Source organism: Varanus komodoensis, unplaced genomic scaffold (genome assembly GCF_004798865.1).
Source record: "Varanus komodoensis strain SLA01 unplaced genomic scaffold, ASM479886v1 scaffold12, whole genome shotgun sequence".
NCBI classification, from domain to species: Eukaryota; Metazoa; Chordata; class Lepidosauria; order Squamata; family Varanidae; genus Varanus; species Varanus komodoensis.
In genome coordinates, this window is record NW_025335349.1 from 16221088 (window position 1) to 16243096 (window position 22009).

At 39.3% G+C, this 22009-nt stretch overlaps 1 protein-coding gene across 6 annotated transcripts in view; it reads left to right on the top strand.

The window, feature by feature from the left end:
- Positions 1-20839, top strand: part of ZFPM2 (zinc finger protein, FOG family member 2) — a 357598-nt gene extending 336759 nt beyond the window's left edge. For all 6 annotated transcript variants that reach the window (XM_044421773.1, XM_044421774.1, XM_044421775.1 and 3 more), the window contains 3 exons: positions 10578-10784; positions 13489-13713; positions 17354-20839. In XM_044421773.1, coding sequence (XP_044277708.1) covers positions 10578-10784; positions 13489-13713; positions 17354-19851 — 2930 coding nt within the window. In that variant the 3' untranslated portion in view covers positions 19852-20839. The remainder of the gene's footprint in view (positions 1-10577; positions 10785-13488; positions 13714-17353) is intronic.
- The last annotated feature ends 1170 nt before the right edge of the window (positions 20840-22009 follow it).

A 22009-nucleotide genomic window follows, 5' to 3' on the forward strand; every position in this document is an offset into this window, starting at 1 on the left:
AAGTAAGATCAACTGTGCTGAACAGAACTCTGACTTTTGTTAGGCTTTGGTTGACTACCAAATGAGGGCAAAATTTAATTAGCAACAACAAATTTCAACTGGTAGAACTGACAGCAATGTGTGTTGTTTTGTTTTTGAGCTATTTGAGATCTGGATTCCTATTGTAATGGAATAGAAAATGAAAAAGAAAATATTAAATATTACTTTCCTTCTAACAATGGTAACTTTTGTTTATTAAATTCTAAATTATCTTACATTTTCATCAGTATCTCAAAAAGCCACCTTTATGCAGAGATATTGTAATATAATCTATTAATCACTTTTTTAAAAAGCAGATAATTAACTAACTCTTCAATTAGTTGGTGTTTCTACATTTTGAAATTGAAACTAAACTTAATTATAATCTATTAAAATACTCCAGGTAATGAAGCAATTGTGATAAAAAGATGATTGAGGAAGATATTAGCGCCTTCTAATAGGACAGGTTGTTTTTTCCTGGGATGGTAAAATCCAGGTTAAAAACCACTCAAGTAAATAGTATGTAAGTGCTAGTTAAAAACAGTCATATTTAGCATATTAAATAATAGAATGGGGACACCTGAATCATATATATTTCTGCAGAAAAGTCCTGACCTGCAACTCAGTTGTGCTATACAGCACTGTGGACTGATGGATGGTGAAGCTCACACGCATTTTCAGCCCGGAAGAAGCACAGCATAGCTGAGATTCAGAAGTCTGATGGCCCAGCTGTGCCACAACCAGACAAGCACAATGGCTTGCCTAAAAATAATAACTGACCCATTACAGCATCTTTATCTCTTTGTATGAATAATCAAATATCATCAGCTCTTCTCAGGAACGAGAACAGTAATTTCTTCTTTTTCTTTAATAATGCAAAAGGTCAAGTTTCCAAAAAGTATATCTCTAGATGTTCAAAAGCCATTCAACCCGGTTTGATATTTTTGTGCAATACGTACACTTTCCTACAAAATCTCACTACAGTTTTCCAAAACATTGTACTGACATTCAGCTGGAGCACATGCATTACTCAGAAGAATGGATATTAAAGAAGGATAATGAAACAAACAATATGAGTAGATGAGAGTTTCCTCTGCAGGTTTGTCCTTGAAGAGACCTGCCATTAAAACATTTCTGCAGAGTGACTAAAATAGAAATGTTAATATGATGGGCAGACTATAATTAATTTGTATTTTTTCCCTCTAGGAGCATGTCATATGCATATAATAATTCTACACACAAGAATATAATGCTATGCAACAAGAGAAGTGTATACAACCTATGAGTTGTAATTAAAGGATATGATGCTTGCATGGATTATTCATAACAGACTAGCATCTTACATAGTTGTCTGAGATTTTCTCCCGTCTGTTCCTGCTTGGTGATGAAGAATGGTATTTTAATAGGCAGATGGTAGAGACAATTACAGTTTGGGGCTCAGCTGGGAGTTACGTCAGTTTATTGCAAATTATTAGTTGATAAATGCTTCTGTTTACAAGCAAAGTCTTAAGCAGCTTTATAATCAGTTTATCAGCTGTAGCCTGATTTTTGACAGCTTGCCTGAAGGGGTATGCAAACACATCTTCCTTGGTCATTTAGAAATCATGCTGACCATGCAGGGATGCTGATTGGCAGCCCCTGTGCACCTGTATATGGCTTCAGGTGTGCTGTTAGTTGTAGTAAAGGCTATAGCAGGAGCTGATGGAGGAAAAATGAAGCCAAATCCATAGGGTACTGCACAATGCTGAGGACACAGCTAAAGAACAGTGCCAGATGCAGACGAATATGCTCCGCACCAGACTAATGAACACACGAGAAGCACTATGGTGTACATGCAAATGTCCCCTGCCCTTAAATGCTTCCCCGTGCATTTCAATATGCAGATCCACATGTGCATTTCTTTGCTGCTTTCACTGAATGGCACAGGGCACCCCTCCAATGGACAGCACAGTCCAGATGCACACATTTTTTTGTTTATTATTTTGTTTATTAATCATTTCCCTGTCAGACTTTACTTTCTAAGTGACTGAGAAGTCAGCTTAAGTATATCAGGTTAAGGAAGCCCCTAGGTCTAGAAAGCACCAACAGTTACTATTTCACCCCTACATGTAGGAAATCAAACATATGAGCTGCCCGAGGTAAGGAATTATTTCTAAGAAGTTCATGAAAACACACATTCAGCCCAGCTGTTGGACAAATGGAGAGACTATCTTAGCCTGCAGAAAGGCATCACTTTCAACTGAAAACCAGGAGACCTAAATTTGTGTCAGTGAAAGGATATGGCCTTTTAAATTCAGATGCCTATAAGCAAGGACCCAGTATTTGTGCCAAATATTTAATAGTTTTGTATTCTGGACACTGGTCCTCTTGGAATGATTTCATGTAAGACAGTTTTTACAGCCTTCTAATAGAAGGATGTGTATTGACTCTGATTAGCTCAGGATTTGAACTAAGGTCCCAGAAGGAAACCTATAAGCTTCTTAAAATGCACAGAACTTCTAAGAATATGAGTTTAACTATCTCCCCCAGTGGTAAATAAGCTGTGACAGCTCAATCAGGGGGGAAAGGCAAATAAAATGTATCACATTATTTTTCTGTGAATTCTTTCCTCCTCTTCTGAGGACTGATGTAGTTTGTATCTCAATCTAGTGGAACTTTGCATTAATTACTATACTCAGCACTTACTTGAAAGACAGAGACACAAATCCTTATAATCATAAAACATAGACTGCCAATAAGGTTAAAATAAGGCAAATCACATGGCAAGGTACATAGATTCCTTTTGAGCAACAGGCTGCTTCAGCCTGCTTTCATTTCTGGAAGCTATATTTCAGTATTATAAAGGAAAGATCACTAGTCAGTGCTAGATTTCAAGAGGCAGCCCTTTGCATGCAAAGAAAAGCTTGCAAAATAGAAAATGTGTTACTTTTGTATTTCCTTAACTATGTATGATAAACAGTTTGGCAAAAGAAAGAACCTGCAAATAAGTAAAATCCTGAAAAATATTTTCATGCTTTAGCCTGCTGTGAGCTTGTATATCTCCTTTTCTCTTTCCAGCAGATCAAGGTTAAAGCCTTCAAAATAGTCTTTGAGGTAGGACGGTTCTTCAGGCCAGCTTTGCAGCGCAAAGTAATAAAAAAGTTGTTAGCAAGTAGCATCTGTCAAAGTAGTGGCCCCTCTGATTGGTGAAGTTAACTCCTCCCCCTCTCAGGCTTTCAGTTTAAACTGAATCATGCTTCTTCCTTATACTCCAAAAGAGGTTGGCTCCACCCGCAGGGAAGTTTGTGCTTCTTCTGGGCCAGACAGTAGGAATAGTAGACATTATTGATCCATGTGTATGACTTGATGATAAACCACTGGACTGATGAGCTTACACCCCTCCCTCTCTGGCATTCCTTTGTTCTACAATGTCTAAGACACATCCTATACCTCACACCAGAGGCAATGAGGTTCTCAGCAGCCATTTGACTAATCTCTCTTGTTAACCTTGGCATTTCAGTAATGCTACTTTTTCTTAATCCCATTCAGAGTCTGAGCTTTCTAGCTTGGAATGCACTATTTTGAAAGAAATGGACCCAATCCATCTTTGCTTGGTTCCGGTCAGGTTTTTGCTTTGTTTTGCTACTTTTGTACTACTAAATTTGCATAAAATTAAATAAAGGGATCATTTTTTAAAAAACAGATCTGCAGAACTCGTACAACTTGAAAAACCCAATCTGCTGCAAAATCTCCATGTCAGATTCTGAGAATGTTGACGATGCTGTAGATTTCCCCAAGATCCAAGGGAGTCTGAGTGGGAGCACATGCAGCAGGTATTTGGTTTTAAGTCTGCTGAACAAAAGCACAGCCCGTCACCTTGCAAACTGCTGATTAAACTTGCCCCAAATTGAAAAGAGCAATACTTGCAATGTCATGAGGAAGGGATACTCCTCAGGGAGAACAAGTGCAATTTCTGGAACATCGGCTGCATATGAAGGATCTTAGTAATGTCAATTTACTGCTTAGGTGTGTCAATTTTCTGCTCTAACCTCTTGCTATAGAGAGGAGACCCAGAAAACTTGACATCTACAGTGAAACAAACCAAAACAAAAGGTAGGATGTCCCCTTAATGTTCACACATTAGGTGTTTATAAAGAAACAAAGGAAAGTTCTCCCACCTTGAAGTGTATAGTGGGTTAGACAACATAGTTAGACTGAATCTATTCTGCAGCAACGCTGCTTTAGTGGTGCTTAGTTTTTCTGTTTTTTGTTTTTTTACTGTAAAGAGGTAAAACAATACAAGTCTTGTGCTGCACGTTACAGTACAAGAATAAATACGCTGGACGTGTTCTCAGGAATAGAAGAAACAACTGCGCAGCTCTGGACAGAGTCTAATCACACAAATTATACATTGCCTGCCACTAAAGACTGCAGAGTTTGTACATGCTAGAGCAAAAATTAAGCTCAGAGGCTGAATATCATTTTACAACATTCTTTGATCAGTAAACAAGGACAAATATAGGAAAACTCTACAATATCATCTCGTTAATCTTATTGTGATACTGAAAGCACTTTGCATTAATTTTACAGAAATATGAATTTACACGAGTTGTTGCTGAAATCCGCGATGCGAATGGGCTATTCAGTATACACACGGAAGAAAAATAGGTGTTCTACCAAATATTTAGGAGGCACATATACAAGTGAAAAATGTTTAGAATTGTTTAGCAACAGGAAAGACTGTTCACAAAATGCTTTTGATTTATTGCTGTGTAGAGTACAGATCCCTATCGGGTTTTTTTACATTATTTTATTCAAAAATGTGTATAAACCATGAGTTGGCATGTTGAAGAATACTGAAAAGGCATTAATCAACCCAAATAAACAAGTGCACAGATCTATCTAATAACTGTGAAGTAGTTAATAAATTTTAAGCAATTTTATTATTGAAAGAAGGTCTAAAAGAGTAGTGCTTAATTATCTGGACTCCTCTGTGCTGGGCTCTCTTTTGATTGTATTAATGAAGCAGCTGGCCCATTGTTTCTCTTTAATTCCTCTATTGTTTTAAGAATATGTCAAAGCTCTTTATTCTTTTATCAGGTACTGTGCAGAAGGAACTACACAATACCTCATATTCCTACTGTATTTGCCAGTGCACAAAGAAACCTCCAAAGCATTTTTCAAATAGGGGCACACATAATTTATAAGTTCCATTCCTTGCACTACTCTACTGTCAAGAATTTCAACAGTATTGGATTTGAATTTATTAGATTTTTTTTAAAAAAATTAAACAGTGTGGCTTTGTATAGATATATGCAGTGTGTTAATGTCAAAACTGAGAAATCCAGGCTTGTTCCAATGAGCATAAATGGGGACATTTTTGGTACAGAGAAGTTATTCTATATAGTTGAGTAAATGCACAGGAAGCTTCCTCCTGGGAAATTTCTAATTGAGGATTTGTGAATTCCCTTTAAATACTTGAAGGAGGCATGTGAGCAAACATATTCTTTCTAGCGCTGTTTTTAAAACGTCATTCCACAAAAGAGAAGCTATTTATTCAGATTGTAGCAAGACTTGCTGTGCCTGGGTGTCATTTGAAGTCTGTGGACTAATGCAAGTTGTCGATTCAATGAGCTCTGATAGTCTCCTGACCCTCCTTCACAAAAACATATGTACACAGGAAATGGACACTTCTGTTGCTACCGCAGTGACCATCAAAGGCACTGCACACACAAATTAGAAGCAGAGTGGGGGGGGGGGAGAATCTGCATAACTTGGTTGTACTGCAGGCTGCAGACGGAGGCTGATTAGCAGCCAAGCAGAATTTCGAGAGCAACTTGTTTTTGGGTTTGTTTTTTTTTTGGTAAATATCTCGATATCATATGTTCGCATGGCAAGAGTCCCATTTCAGATGGTTAACAAAGCTCTGTTGGTGTAATAGGTGGAGCTTGGTTTCTTGTATTTCATGATTTCATTTCACCATTTCCAAGATGCTCAAAATCCAGAGAAAGTGTTGCTTCCCTGCAGTTCACCGTTGCCTTTGTCTTGGGAGGAAAGTTAAACTATTTTTAGCAATTCCCCTTGAAAGCCAGTGCTGTTAAAAACAACAGAGAAGGACTAATAGGAAGTAATATGGCAACACTTGGACAGAAGCCTTCCCAAGAGCAAAGAATCCTCTTTGAAAACCATTCAATGCATACAGCCTTTGTATTTGATATTCCTTTTAGTGCCAATATATGGTACCAAAATCTCAGATCAAGATGAAATATTTACTAAATTCTCTTAAAACATTTATTGTTGTAATCAAGGGCAGGGACACTTGATAGCAGGAAACACAGTCAAAATGACTAGCCAGCTTTTTCTGCTTTACAGTCCCAATCTTTGTGCTTGCTGCACCTTTGCCAACCGGAGGTCCAAACTTCCACCCAAATTTCTGCCAGTGCCCAACTGCAAATAGTCTTCATCATGCAAATACATGTTGGAGGCTGCATGGTTGTACTTTAAAAATAGCCCCCAGTGTAGACTTCAGTGGAGTATATTTACGTGCACATACTGCAGTTTCCAACACCTTGAAGAAGCTCCTGAGTTAGGCAGTTTATGTAGAAATAAAACAATTACTACATCTAATCTTTAGTCCAACTGCCTCATCAAACATGCCATGTGGACAAAACCCTGCTATGGCAGGCCATTTGTGTGAACTGCTGTAACACTCTGTAGAAGTACTTCATGTGTTCACCAGAAGTATGCCACTTGCAACATGGACTTATGCCCACAGTTGCAATTTCATGATGTGTTTAGGATATGGGTATATGCTAGTGTATATCTAAGGCTTTCATTGGCTCAGATTTACACACACCCAAGCACATACGCATAAAGATCATGATGAGTTCAGTTTCCATAATTTGATGACCCAAAATATAGTTTAATGGTTTACAATTCACTATTGCTTGTGTTTTCTTCTGCTACCAAACAAATGTCTATTAATCGCAAAGATAAATTAGAAAGGATTATGCAAAAGTAAGAAATCTCAGGGTTTGGTTTGGTTTGCTTTGGTTTTGCAATGCATCGCACAGTTATTAACCCAATTTTTTGCTATTGTAAAGAGCCATGAATTTCAGATAGCTTGGCTGAAGTTCTATGCCTTTACATGAGATACATTTTCCTTAGACACTATGCTATAGGTATGGCCATACAATATAATTGAGCTTTTGTCAGGTCTGTAGCCTAGCAACAGATAACACTGTTAGGCGACTGAATAGTTCCGGTTTGACAAGTAGGGAGTATTTTTTGTGTTTATCATGTTTGCTAATGATGGGATCCTTTCCAAAGGACTTGTCTTAATCTTAATTAGAGTTTATCTGCAGAGGTCTGCATGACATTCTGCAGGCACTGATTTCATAAATAATAAAAAGAGCACGTAAGGAAAAAAATTGGCAGGACTTAGTGATCTTTGAGGCAACCGATTCTTGTAATAGAAGCATGAATTTCCAAAATGTAATCAACTTTGAACTGTGACTCTTTTCTTTCCAGTTTTGACAGCAATTATGTGGGTCATTTATATATTTCCTGTTAGGAACCAGATCTGTTTCCACAACAGCCTGGTTCATGAACATTACAAAAAGCAGACAATCTGGGATGTCTTTTGTTCAGATTTTTTTTTAAGAAGATGTAGAATTTAGCTAGTGACCTTTTTTTTGTAAGGTGGTGGTTGCATTAGTGGAGCACCAAAGAAGTAAAAAGGAGCAAGGGGCATCTTTTGATAACCTTGCATTTGACACAAACTGAATTATCAGTTATTGTTTCAAGTTAGGTTTGCCAGGGTTAGAATTAAAACCTACCCTTTGGAGCAAGAGAGGATGCAACTGCCTAATCTATTCCTTCTTTTTCTACCCTGTTCAGTAGGATGTAAGAATTTGGTTTTGCCCACAGGAGGGAGACAAAAGTAGGAAACTGAAGTACATTATAATGGCCTTTTCTGCTTCCATTGCTTAAAGGTCATTAAATTGTTCAAAGGCAGAGCAGGCACGATTTCATGATTTTTAGTCTGGTTTTGAGCACTTAGCCTTATTGCCTCATTTTACAAATAACCAGGATCAAAATGGAATGTGATAGGACTTGCATCCAGACAAGGTCAAGTGAAAGCAGAAAGCATGTCAGAATAAGTGGGCTCGAAGAGGTGTATGGAAGTAGAACTGCCAGTTGGATAGAAGGCTGAAATTGCTGCATGCAAAAGAAGTAGCAATTCAGACAACAGAAAGACTAGTGGTTGAAAAAAATGCTACAGAACCTTGGTAGCAATGTTATTCTGTGGTGTAAATACATGTATGCCATATAAGAAACTACATATTCCCATTAGTACGACTAGTATATATTCCCATTAGTATGACTAGTATTGGCAGGAACTACTTAAGAAATGCGTGACCCAAGTCTGTTGCTTAACTGCATGTGTGTGCAAAGGATTGCAGCCATATATAATTTTACTGGCAGATGTCTGAGCCACCCTACTGTTAGTCAGAGTAAGGGACCCGCCTCAGGCTGCTGATTTGAGGTGTCATGAAAGGACTACACATTGTTAGCTGTTCATTTATTATTCTAATGTTTTACTGTCAGGAAAGAGAGAAATAGTTTTGAGGCACCAAAAGAATTTGTCTGGTTTTGAGTACTTGGCAAGTTGACAAACTGACACAGGGAGAGGATACCTTCTGCGGCTCTACCTCACGTCAGCCCTGAGTTCTGCATGTTCGTTTACTTCCATGCAGCTCAACAATGTCGGTGGAAACATTGCTTCTTCAAGGGGAATTCCAGACTTGTTCTCTTCCTAGTTATCCAGAAGATTAATGGTAGTAGCAGGCAAACCGTCTTTGCAAGCAGCTTAATGTAGTTTTGTATCCCTTATTCAGTATTGTTTGTATCTTGTACCCAAAAAAATCTAGTGTGCAACATGGAAACCTAGTAATACACCAATCTGGGCAATCTGGGAAAATCATTCAAATTAAGTCAATCTTTAAGTGAAACTTCAAGAATCTTTAGTCCCCTTATTCTGCTTCCCCCCCTTCTTTTATTTAGTAGGGAACTTTTTCCCCCCTTCTCCCTTTAGTAGCAGTAAATCAGCCATGTGAGAGCAACTTCGTGTTCTCAGTTCTGGAAAGCATGGGATTTTGACATTATAATGTCCATAATAAATTTGGTTGCAGTGGTTATAGCCAAATCCAGATGCCTCACTAGCAATGACTGAATGCAAAGAAACGTTCTCTTCTTTGAAACTTCTATTATCACTTTGAGGTCTGAGAGCTCAGCCTTAGTTTTTTTCCTTCTCAAACATATTGTCAGTTATGTTGTTTTGTTTGCTCATCTTTGAAAGCTAATAGGACTGGATTAATTAATTGTCCAAGATTCCTCTACAACAATGTCCTAATTCTTCTATTTAGCTGTTGCATATCATACACAGTTGTTATCTCTTCCACCAGATTTTTGCAACAAGTTGTTTTAAAACTGTAATCTCTTTGAGGAGGGAAAAAAATGAAGTGAAGTTGAAAAGTCAGTTATGCTGAAAGATAAACATAGCAATATTACTTATCAAATTGGTACCCAGTTGTGTGTTTCTTTTCTTGCCTAATTAATACAACATATAGCTTTTCCTATATATACAGAACCCGTAGAAGAAAAAGTGTTATAACCTATAAAGTATGCAGCATAATTTCAGCTATAACAGTACTGGATATGTATCTAGGGCTGAGAGTAGAGATAACACAATATAAGTGCTTTGCCTGTCTAAACATGTTAAATAAATGAGCATTCACTATCACATTCAAATACATTACTGCATTACTTGCATAGTTAATTTTCTTTTTAATGCACACCATGTGACACTTACAATACAGAGCTATAGTGTATCTCACTGTTTGAAGAAAGTTCCCCTTTTAAACAAAGCTTTATTTGAAGAAGGCTTTATGAAACAGATCTTTGGCATATCTGAATAGGAAGTTTGGTTGGCGCAGAGATAGCAAAACAGTCAATGCAAGGATGGATGTATTACATAAGCAATCCCACCCCCCTCCCGAGAAGATGGCAGTAAATTCCAGGAAAGGGTAAAAATGACTTTATGGGTCTATATTTTGCTGTGGTTTATTACTTGTTTTCCTATGGACGGATCCTTGTGATGTATGACTTCCATACTATACAGAAATACACATGCATATACACAATGCATATGATAAAGATGAAGGGGGAAGAACTGGAAGGTCAATAAAAGACCAGTCAAGGTTTATTTATTTCTACTGGTGTTCCAAGATTGTCCAATTTTCATAAAAATGGATCATGCACGAATTAAAGGAGTGTTGCCTGGCATACATTTTTGCCATGGTTTACGCAGCTTCCAGATATATTTTCAGCATGGCTGCCTCACAGCATCACTTAATACTCCTGTAAAGACAAAAAGGGAATTCTAAAAGCAGGGGCTTTCTTTCTTTCTTCAGCAAAATATAACCAGTCAAATTAGAACACAGCACTACTGCTAACATTCTGCACATTATAATAGTTGCCAATTAAATCTCTCTGGTTTTGTGTATCCTGATGCGTAGGGGGCCAGCTTTGGTGCACGACGACAAAAGCCATTGCCGAGGGTGAAGAGCTAATTGCCTTTGTTGTGGATTTTGACTCAAGGCTACAAGCTGCCAGTCAGATGACGCTTACTGATGGGATGTATCCTGCCCGACTGCTGGACTCAATACAGTTGCTCCCACAACAAGCTGCTATGGCATCCATTTTGCCGACAGCTATTGTGAACAGTAAGTGCTCTATCACAATTTGCTTCTAAAACAGTATTAATAGATTTAAATTTAAAAGTCTGCCATGCCTCATAAGAGCAGCATACGCTTTGGCCAGAATTTAGGAGTGGTGGGCTCAGAACTCCTAAGGATCAACTTTGAAGCTAAAGAAAAGGCAAGCTTGCCACTTCCTGGACTGTAACAATTGCAGATGAGACATACTGTGACTGAATGCTCAACCAAATAAACCATTCTTTGTGCACAGGAAACAAGGGGCATGTGAAGCTTCAGGCCCAGCCTTTTTCCAGAAAGATGTAGATAGCTGAGCTCTCTAACTGCTGAAAACATTCAAACATGTAATATCACATTTAGAACCTGAAGTGTTGCAGTTAAAAAACAGCATTTTATTTGCTTTAGCTTTATTTACTTATTTATTCATTCATTCACACTTTTATAGGCCATTGCTGTAGCCACATGACTCTCTGAACAGTTTACAACAATTAAAAACCAACAAACAAAACTTAAAAATCCAACAAGATTAACAAATTCAATAATTAAAGCATCCATTCCAATAAAAACATCCATTCCATCAACAGAAGCACTAGCCGGGTTGACTTCATATAATAACCAGATTGGACAGCATATAAATAACAATTAAACTGTTCAAATTTATCAATTAAAATACCAACCTAAACTTAGAATTAAAGTTAGAATTAAGATTATCAACAGTTAAAATATTCCAAACTTTCCCTGTTGCCAGAATGTGTACAAAGGTGCTTGGCACACAATTACACAGATGGGGTGCCATGACTGAAAAGTCCCATAGTCTGTAAACATTTTCCCAGCATCCTTTAAAGGTGGATGCCAAAGCAGGACTCCAATGAAGATGTTATGATCTGGGTAGGCTTATATTATTATTACTCATTATACAGTAATGTATAATAATGTACATTATAACGTAATAATAACGCATACAATGCATTCTGTAAGCACCAAGTAAAACCAAAATTAAAACAGCCATTTAGGGCACAATCCAGTTTGGATGCCCACAGTCCCCTGAATTCAGAGAATGGAAGATATTCCATGCAGAATGGGAGTAGTATGGATGTGAAGGTTTGTTCTGCTCTTCTCCCACCTTGCAAAACACTGAAAGGGCCAGTTTGATCCTCCAAGTTTCATGCCTCAGAGCACAAGGAAAGGAGGCCAAGGGGCCACCAGGATACCTCATATTATGGTAGCGTCTCCTTCCTTCCCAATCCCCCAAATGCCCCCAAAAGCCCTCACCCATGGTGGTCCTTGGCGATTTCCAACCTGTGCATTTCTTTCCACATCATCCTCAAAGCAAACGTACTCAAGGCAGTTAACATCATTAAAACAAAGGTTAAAACAAACTTTATTAAAATAACACAGAGAATGAAAATAGAAGTGCCAATGACAGCAATAAACTAAAACAGGAAAGTACCAATTCAGTGTAGAAGGATAAAGCAAATCCACCTACTAGGAAAAATGACATAAATGAGGTTAAACCAAAAGCACCAGTAACCACCATCCTACACAGATAAAAATGATGTTATCCTGCTGCTTAAAGGATGCACTGAGTGAGACCAGGGCCAGTGCTGCTTGTGGTCCTCAGCATCCCTTTGATTAAATGTCTGTTTTTGAAACAACTTTTGCAAACTCCGAGAATACCTTGTTCTTGTGTAGGACTATACTCATGGAGTGAGTGTCAGAAAACACTCTTCAAAGACACTGCTATTGAATCGAACAGTTTCCACAGTCAGTTTCCTAGGGACAATTCTGTACTACGCTTTCTGATTGGGATTCCTCTGAGCAGTTCTGTTGGGAGCTTGGGAATGTGGGGCTCAAACCTTTGAGATGATAGAAGTGCCAATCAGCAAACTGCTGTATGCATGCACAGAGATACATTCTGTGAGAGTTGCGTTTGCTGGGTATCTGTTAGTGAATAAAGACCTTTTGTAAAGAAACAGTTGCCTTGAATGCACAAAGTGAGGAAAACCTCACTTCAGTTTAGTTTCAGAAACGCTCCTTTTGAGGGTGCCTGGGCCCAAGGACCCATCTGGAAGTGAGCCCTCCTCCTTCTATACACCCCTCCTCTGACTGACATTCCCTCCTCTTGCAACACTGTGTCATGGTGTCAAGAGCTGTACCAGATTCATCTCACTCTGAGAGCTCCTCTCCCATGGCACCTGGGCATCTTGGCTATTTCCAAAGCCTGTCTGAGCACTTGGAGAGATACAAGCAGTGCTTCTCTCATCTCAAAGCCTCAAGCTCCCCCATTCCCAAGCTCCCTCCTCCAGCTCCCCTTTGTTCTCTCTTGGACTCCAGATCAGCATGATGCGTGAGTGCACTCCAAGTTCCTAATCTGACTTTCAGGGAAATTATAATATATAAATACAAAACAAACAGTTTGCTGCCCCCCGCCTGTTGTTTTGTAGAGGGCATATATTTCTAGGTAAGCATATTGCACATTCAGACATGTATGTTCAGACCCAGAATTTAAACCAAACCAGTGAAAAATTACTCACCACACCTGTTTTCTTTCTGGCTTGTATGTGTTATTTATTAATCATGTGCTATGCTGTTGCCCTGCTGTTAAATTGGTATTTTTAAAATAAGAAGATCAAGCAGCTTAAACCTGTTGCACTAAGACTTGTCGGCAGGAATAAACTATGGCTTACTTGCACCTGGTATTTTTTTCTGATAGAGGATATATTCCCCTGCAAATCTTGTGGCATTTGGTATCGGAGTGAGCGAAATCTGCAGGCTCACCTCATGTACTACTGCAGCGGGAGGCAAAGAGAAGGAGCTCAGCTAGCCGAGGAGACTGATGAAAGTATTCAGCAGATATCTAGCATCTGCCCCTTTCCACAGTGCACCAAAAGCTTTTCTAATGCAAGAGCCCTGGAAATTCATCTAAATTCTCACAGTGGTAAGTGAAAGTAAAATATTTGCTTCACTGGAGTCAGCTTTTCTTTAGACATTTCAAACTTTAAAAAAAAGTTGCCATGAAGAGTGGCAAGGTAAAACCAAGCACTGAGTTCAGAGTTTTACCATTCTGCTCCTTCGATTTACTTATCTATACTTTATTCTATTTAAGGTATCCAAACACATAATATATATGCAAATTTAAACATAAAAATGGCTACAACTCCCAACATGGTACATGCTGGAATTGTAGGTCATTTGTCTGTCTGAACTCGTATAGGATTCTCCTTAAGTTTCACAACAATTCTAGCTTTGGATGGAGCCTTGGACCCACTTGGATTCTCCTTTTTTCACCTTTCAGGTTGGCCTATCCCATGTTACTATCAGGTTGCAATTTGTAGCATGAAGAGATAATTCAGGTGGCTAACGCAATCACTCCCAAGTGCCCTTTCATGCAAACTATAGTTTCAAGATATTACCCAGCTGAAGCTCCCCACTTCCAGGGCTTTGCATAGGTACCCAAGCTTGGCTAAGAACATTATAATAAAAGAGTGCAATAATACAAAAATACATTATTTGCCCCCCAAAAAGCTTCAATTACTGACAAGCCTCTGGGCATGTTGGGTTGTCACTGGCTGTCAAATTGAAGATCTAGAGCACAGCAGTCAACCCAGTAATGCTGATCTCTGTGGGGGGAAAGCAGGTTGTGGGTGGAGAGCTATAGTGAGTAAAAGAAACAGTGCAGCAGGAGACACCTAGTCAGAGTCAGATCCCAAAATGCTATTTGGCCACTGGTGGTGACCCAGGTGAGCTTGGGAAAAGTGGAAAGCAAGTTGTGCCACTCTTGCCAAGGGGCACAACTCTTCTCTTCACCCACTAAGGGAACATGGGACATCCCTTGAGGGATGGAACATGACGGAGACTGTCACCCAGATTCAGATGACATGCTAATCTATTGTGGGTGAAAGAACCCATAAAACTAGTCATGGTTTATTTGAGCCCAAAACCTACAAACACACTTCTCTGCAGAAAAGGATCTAGGTTCACATGATATGACAACCCACTGTAGTTTTTAGACTAGAGTGGGTTGCCATGTTGTGCATACCGAGTGAGTGGGTATTTTGATATTATTGACCATACAGTCCTTCTAGACAGGCTGTCCAGGTCTGGAGTTGAAAGCAGCATGTTGTAGTGGTTCTCCTCCTCCCTGGAGATCCAATATGAGAAGGTAGTACTGGAGCGCTGCTGGTTGACTCCATATCATTTATGCAGTGGGTCTGACAACAGTCCGCTTTGTCCTACAGCCGTTTAACATGTAGATGAAACCACCAATTGAGGTGCTATAGATAATAGGGATGCAACTAAATTTGCATTCTGATTTTGCCTCTACGCTACTGGGTAGCATTGAATCATTCTGAGATCATTCATGCACTAGAAGCTGCATATTGACTAGATTAAGGTCGCAGCTCATATGAGCATGGGGGTGGTACTTTAGGCAGGCTTTGCATCTCCCCGAAGGATCAGGATTTCAGTCTAAAGGCTTAAATGGCATGTGTGGTATGTGCGGTTTCACCACTTAAGCTTGGTGACCAGCTGCAACTCCTCATGGAAAGAAATGGTCCGACCACAGTTACGCATGCTCTTCTTATTACACATGTAATGTCTAGATTAGATTACTGTACTGACGTATAAATGGGGCTGCCTTTGAAGAGTTCTCAGAAACTCCAGTTCATTCAGAGCACAGCTGCTTTCACTGGCTTCCAGCTCACTTTTGAACACACATCTTCTCCAAGGGGCCTTCCTTGTACAGATGATTCAGATGATGGCAACCTAAGAAAAGTCATGTTTAATGTATCTTCTTGTTTCTGGAATGCTCTTTGTAGGAAATCACCTAATACTTAATCTTACAGTCTTCGAACATCATATACAGACCATTTTTTTCTACAGCCATTTTAGAATAGTAGCTAAATAGTTTGCATTCTGATCCTGATGCAATTTTAAATGACATGGGGAGTTTCAAAGGCACAGAATAGGAATAAAGGGCAAAGATACAAAGCAGGAAATAGGTTCTAATTGTTGTAATTGCTGCTGTTATCCCTGCTATTGTTTTCATTAAGTGTTGCTATTGGATGATCATTTCTACCAGTCTGTAGTTTTAAGCCATCATTTAGGAAACCTGGATATCTAACTTTATACTCATGGCATAATGAGTATAACTTTATACTCATTAAGTTTCTAACTTAAATTTTGAAGAAGGAAAGAAAAATGGGCCCAGGAGTGGAAAAATAATTCCTGTTTATGGCCAGCTTGGGCAGAATTAGAGATTTTGTATGGATGTTGACCATTTTCTGCTGAACCTAACCGGGACATACCTGGTTTCCAACTTACCTAGACAACTGCATTTCTTTTATCTCACTTACACCAAATTAAACATGGGAATGTTACCATTCACTCTGTTCACCTGCAAACAACATGGGATGGCCTTACCTGAACAAATATTTTCACATCAATTTTAAGTGAGTAACAGGAAAGGAACCTTGGAATCTCCCTTTCCCATATCTCACCTCCCTACATTTGGTTGCTTGAAACACTTTGGCCCCTTTTCAGATCCAGCACTGGAAGTGATCTGGAAACTGGCAGGGTTTCCAGCTGGAGCAATACAACGTTAAGGGAGTCAGAGGGCTCAGCATCCCAATCTCATATATTCTTCGTACTGTTAGGGTAAGATGCTTCTCGGCTTTCATAGGTTGGTGAGGCAGATAAGTGCAGAGAAACTTCTGCCCTCTGTCATTCCATTGAGTTTGGCCATCAGAAGTCCTGGAAGGCAAGCTCCTTTTTCAATTGCCCTGTTAACTATGTGTTATCTGCATTCACTAGAAGGATGCACTTGCCCCAAGTGCTTGTGTTGTGCCAAACACAAAGGGCCATACTCATAGCTTCAGTGTTTCAAAAGCAGCAGAAAAATCACTTTCTGGCAAATGGTTGGGCAAAGCAACTTGGAAAAAAAATCTGAACTAGGATCATGATTGCTATCGTAAAATAAGGAGCATTTTCCTTCATTCTTTCCAGACCTATTTGCACTATATATGCCTTCAGGGTTCTTTCCTCCAGCTGTTCTGCCATTATGAAGGAGTGCAGATGGCAAGCAAGAAGACAGAGCCTTCTCAAGGGTGGCACCTTGTCTGTAGAATGCCCTTGCTAAGGAGGCTTTCCTTGCAGCCATTTAGCTATGCTATTGGCATACGAAAACATATTTTATTTTTATTTACATTTTCACAGTCCATCACAATACCCACATGGCTCTCTGGATGGTTTACACAATTCTCTTAGACTTCTTTGTTCTCTTAGACATCTTTACATTGTTAACGTTTAAAGTTTTGAATTTTTCTTGACTCTCTTGAGTTTTTCTTAATTGGAGTATAACACTGCATTGTATTGTTTTGTTCTTGTAAGTGTTTTGTAATATATGTAGCTGTTATTACTTTTTTTGTAAATTGCTCTGGGAATGCCTATTGTCCATTGAAGGACATGGTATGCAGTTCAGAAGCAAATAAACAAGATTTATAATTGCTTTCCATGAAATTTTGAATGGGGAATGGAAGAGTTTAGCTTGCTGTAAAAATGTTTTTTTCCCCTTTTCACAGGAGTAAAAATGGAAGAATTTCTTCCTTCTGGTTCTAGCCTGAAATGTACAGTTTGCAACTACACTGCAGACTCTGTGATTAATTTCCATCAGCATCTGTTCTCCCATCTCACTCAAGCTGCCTTTAGATGCACGCACTGCCATTTTGGCTTCCAAACTCAGAGGGAGCTGCTGCAGCACCAGGATCTGCATGTCTCTGGCAACAAGCTGCAACGAGAAAGTGATACTGAACACTCTCCAAGTGGTAATGAAGATACTTTGCAGGCAGCTGCAGACCTGCTGAGCAAAAATGACGGTCCCCCAAGCCAAAAGACAATGCAGACGAAGGATGCAAGTTCTGACACTGAGCTTGATAAATGTGAAAAAAAGACTCCCCTTTTCCTTCCAAATCAGAGGCCAGAAACACAGCCAGCAACAAATAAGCAAAGCTTTTCCTACACAAAAATAAAATCTGAACCATCTAGCCCCAGACTCGCCTCCTCCCCAGTCCAACCCAATCTTGGTCCTTCTTTTCCCATGGGACCTTTTCTTTCCCAGTTTGCATTTCCCCAGGACATCACAGTGGTTCCTCAGGCTTCTGAGATCTTAGCTAAAATGTCTGAGTTGGTCCATCGAAGGTTGAGGCATGGAAGTAACAGTTATCCTCCTGTTATTTACAGTCCACTCATGCCAAAAGGAGCTACCTGTTTTGAGTGCAACATAACATTCAATAACCTAGACAACTACTTAGTTCACAAAAAGCATTACTGCAGCAGTCGATGGCAACAAATGGCCAAGTCGCCAGATTTTGGCAGTGTTTCAGAAAAAATGCCCGAGGCTGTGAGCCCCAACAATGGTCAAAATTCTATCAACATTTTGAGTACCACACCTCATACTTCAGACCCAGAGAATCAACTTCTTCAAGCATCCTGCATCAACTCCTCAACCGTATTAGACATGATTGGGCAAAACAGCAAGGGGCACGAGAAGGACTTTTCAGCACAGGTAAAGAAGCTGTCAAATGCTGCCAACAGTGATGAGAAAATGAATGGGAAACCATCTGATAGCAAGAATGCTGCTACTGCTCCTTTAATAGAAGGAGAAAGTGATCCCAACAAAACCACATGTGAAGCTTGCAATATTACTTTCAGTAGGCATGAAACATACATGGTCCACAAGCAGTATTACTGTGCCACACGGCATGATCCGCCACTTAAACGGTCTGCTTCCAACAAAGTGCCTGCTATGCAGAGGACAATGCGTACACGCAAGCGAAGAAAGATGTATGAGATGTGTTTACCAGAGCAAGAACAAAGGCCACAGTTGGTCCAACAGCGTTTTCTTGAAGTGGCTAATCTGGCCAACCCATGTACATCCTCTCAAGAACCAACAGATGGCCTTGGAGAATGCTACCACCCGCGCTGTGATATCTTTCCAGGAATAGTCTCAAAGCACTTAGAAACATCATTGTCCATTAATAAATGTGTCCCAGCATCAAAGTGTGACACACCGCATTCCACCGTTTCCTGCTTGGAGATGGATGTCCCGATAGATCTCAGTAAAAAATGTTTGTCCCAGTCCGACAGGTCATCCACATCCCCCAAAAGATTATTGGACTACCATGAATGCACAGTATGCAAGATCAGTTTTAATAAGGTAGAGAATTACCTGGCTCATAAGCAGAATTTTTGCCCTGTCACTGTCCATCAACGTAGTGAAATGGGACAACTTGACGGCAAAGTATTTCAAAACCCAGAAAGTGAACGAAACAGCCCTGAGGTCAGTTACGAGCGAAACATAATCAAATGTGAGAAAAATGGAAACTCAAAACAGTCTTCTCCCAATGGAAACTTGTTTTCTACGCACTTAGCAACTCTTCAAGGCCTTAAGGCCTTTAGTGAAGCTGCCCAGCTCATTGCTACAAAAGAAGAAAGCAAACACTTGTTTCTTCCACAATGCCTTTATCCAGGAGCAATAAAGAAAGCTAAAGGAGCAGATCAGCTTTCTCCATATTATGGAATAAAGCCAAGTGATTACATTTCTAGTTCCCTCACTGTTCATAATAATGATGTGGATCAAAGCACAAATGCAGAAGGTGATTCTCTGAAGGGTCAGACCCCCTCTAATGGGTGCCCTGTACAGAAGAAAGAATCACTGCCATTATTGCCAAAAAACAGAGGCATGGTTATAGTTAATGGTGGACTAAAACAGGAGGAAAGACCTGCAGCAAACCCACAGCAAGAGAACATTTCCCAGAATCCCCAGCAGCATGAAGATGGACACAAATCTCCATCTTGGGCCTCTGATAACGCTTTAGCAGCCAATGAAAACGTATCTCCAACAGTTCCTACAGCAGAAGAACAGTTATCTAGTATAGCAAAGGGTGTGAATGGTTCCACGCAGGCTCCCACAAGTGGAAAGTATTGCCGCCTGTGTGACATCCAATTCAACAACCTATCAAACTTTATAACTCATAAGAAGTTTTATTGCTCATCACATGCAGCAGAACATGTCAAATGAAAGTACTTGGCCCACCTTTGGTACCTGTGTTTCGTATATTGTTCCATACAAGTCTGAAAGAGAGCTGTTTGTATTACTTCTGGACAATCAGGCATTAATTCATTATTGCTGAGTTGGAAACTTAAAGGTGTACTTCCATTACAATCCATTAGTAAAGTGTATTCTTGGTGCCATTTTCAAAACAATTAATTTATTTTACCAGCAGTATTCATAGCTGTAGTTATTTTTATTTAAAAAAAAACTTTATATTAAAGTCATTTGTAATGTTATTGTATAGTTATTGTGTAGCACATATGGTTTGCACTGTATAGTAGATTTTAAAGAAAATAGTCACAACTATACGGAAAAGCATTTTAGAAATAGCTTCAAAAGCACCTGTGTATCCTATTTTTTTTCCTTATATGCTATTGCAGATATGTGTAGATGCTAAAATATAACTTGCAAAAAGTTTCAACTATGCTGTAAAATTCGCCTTAAAATTTCAATTTTTTTGAAGAATTTGGCTCAGTTTGCACTTTATATTTTAGCAGATACAGTACTTTAGGCACTAGGCTTTGCATTTGTATGTAGCAGTAAGTTTCTGTCTCCTTTCTTAACCTGAAACGTCCGTTAAAAAGAAGATGGCAATTTTTTTCCTTGTATAGTACTTGTATTTTCTTTCGCTAATGCATCTCTGTCTCAATTTTTAAACCTTTGCTGTTAAATGCAATACTTTATAAAGAATGAACAAAAATTACTGGAAGCAGTATTGTAAGTAATGAGATCATATCTATCAGTTTTATCTTTTGAAAGGCACAGTCAAAATGAAATCCTTAACTCAATGCTGCAAGTATGAATCTAATTCATTTATAAGATATATTTAAATATAAAAGTAGCAATACTGCAACTGGTGATCACAGAGATAATGTTCTACTTCTGATAGAAATAATTTCTCAACAAATGTTGTTACTATGCATGTATATGGATGGAATAAAATTCCAGATCGTCAGACTGGTCTGGCAGTAATTTATTTATTTGCTAAGACTTCTAATGCTTAATAAATTAAGTGGTTGACTGTGAGATATACTAATGTCTTTTGCTTTACAGTTAATATCAGTATCCCAACAAACATCATGCAAGGACAGGAATGACCAATTTCAAGCTGTTCAGGCATGGAGTACTTCCTCATACCTGTCACAAGACTGCCAGTCACATGACTATCCCTCCCTAAGAGTCTGGTGTGCCCCTGGAAAATATTTATGATAGGGTCCCAAGTTTCAGGTTCAGTACTTCCTCCTGAGAATATTGTGGCGACACACACAGAGCTAAGCACATGCCAGGAGGCATCGTTAACCTCACTTCACATGCAGTCAGATCCAGCATTCAGAACATTTGGGCAAATAAAACAATAATCAGGAAAGCTGGGAAGCGGGGTGAATAAGCACTGCTACTGTGACAATTATACACCAATAAATTTGTTGTCATTCTCATGTTAAGGAACATAAACCTTGAAACCTATGCCCTTTCTCTTCTTGGCTCACTGAACTAGTCCCTAGTCATCAAGCGTACAAAGAGGAGTGCCGCATCCTTATCACCATCCCAGACCAGTGGCTTGAATGATCATCCACAGGGAAGAGATGGAAAAACCTGCACTTTACCAGGGCCTGAAGATCCACCGGGCGCCACCTCAGCCTGCAGAGCCATTACTGTCGGAAAACAAATTGATCATGCTTGAGCATATTCATGAGAATTCATTTCCTCATATCTGTGGTCAAGGTTGAAGCCAGTCATAAGTACAGTTATAGCAGAACATCAGAGTGAATTTCTGGCCTAGTTCTTTCATTAGAACACAAAAGCTATGCTCTGTCCATTTAAGAGTTGTGCTCCCCTTGTTCTCTCTAAAGAACTACAATCAGTTGTGTGTAGGCAGGAGTGAGGAAAGGCTTGTGGTAGGCATAGCAGAGGAAATCATTTTGTGTAGATGTGAGAAAAAAGTGCAGTTCTGTACTCCCAGCAGAGCATTGTGTTTTTACTGAGATCTCAGAGATGTTCAGGCTTGGTAGCCAGATTTGGATAATCCGAGAAGTGATTTGTGGAAGCCAGGATTATAATAGCAAACTTCTTTATAGATAATAACAGACAAAGTAGAGTAAATTGTGGGGAGCTTTAAAGCCTCTGC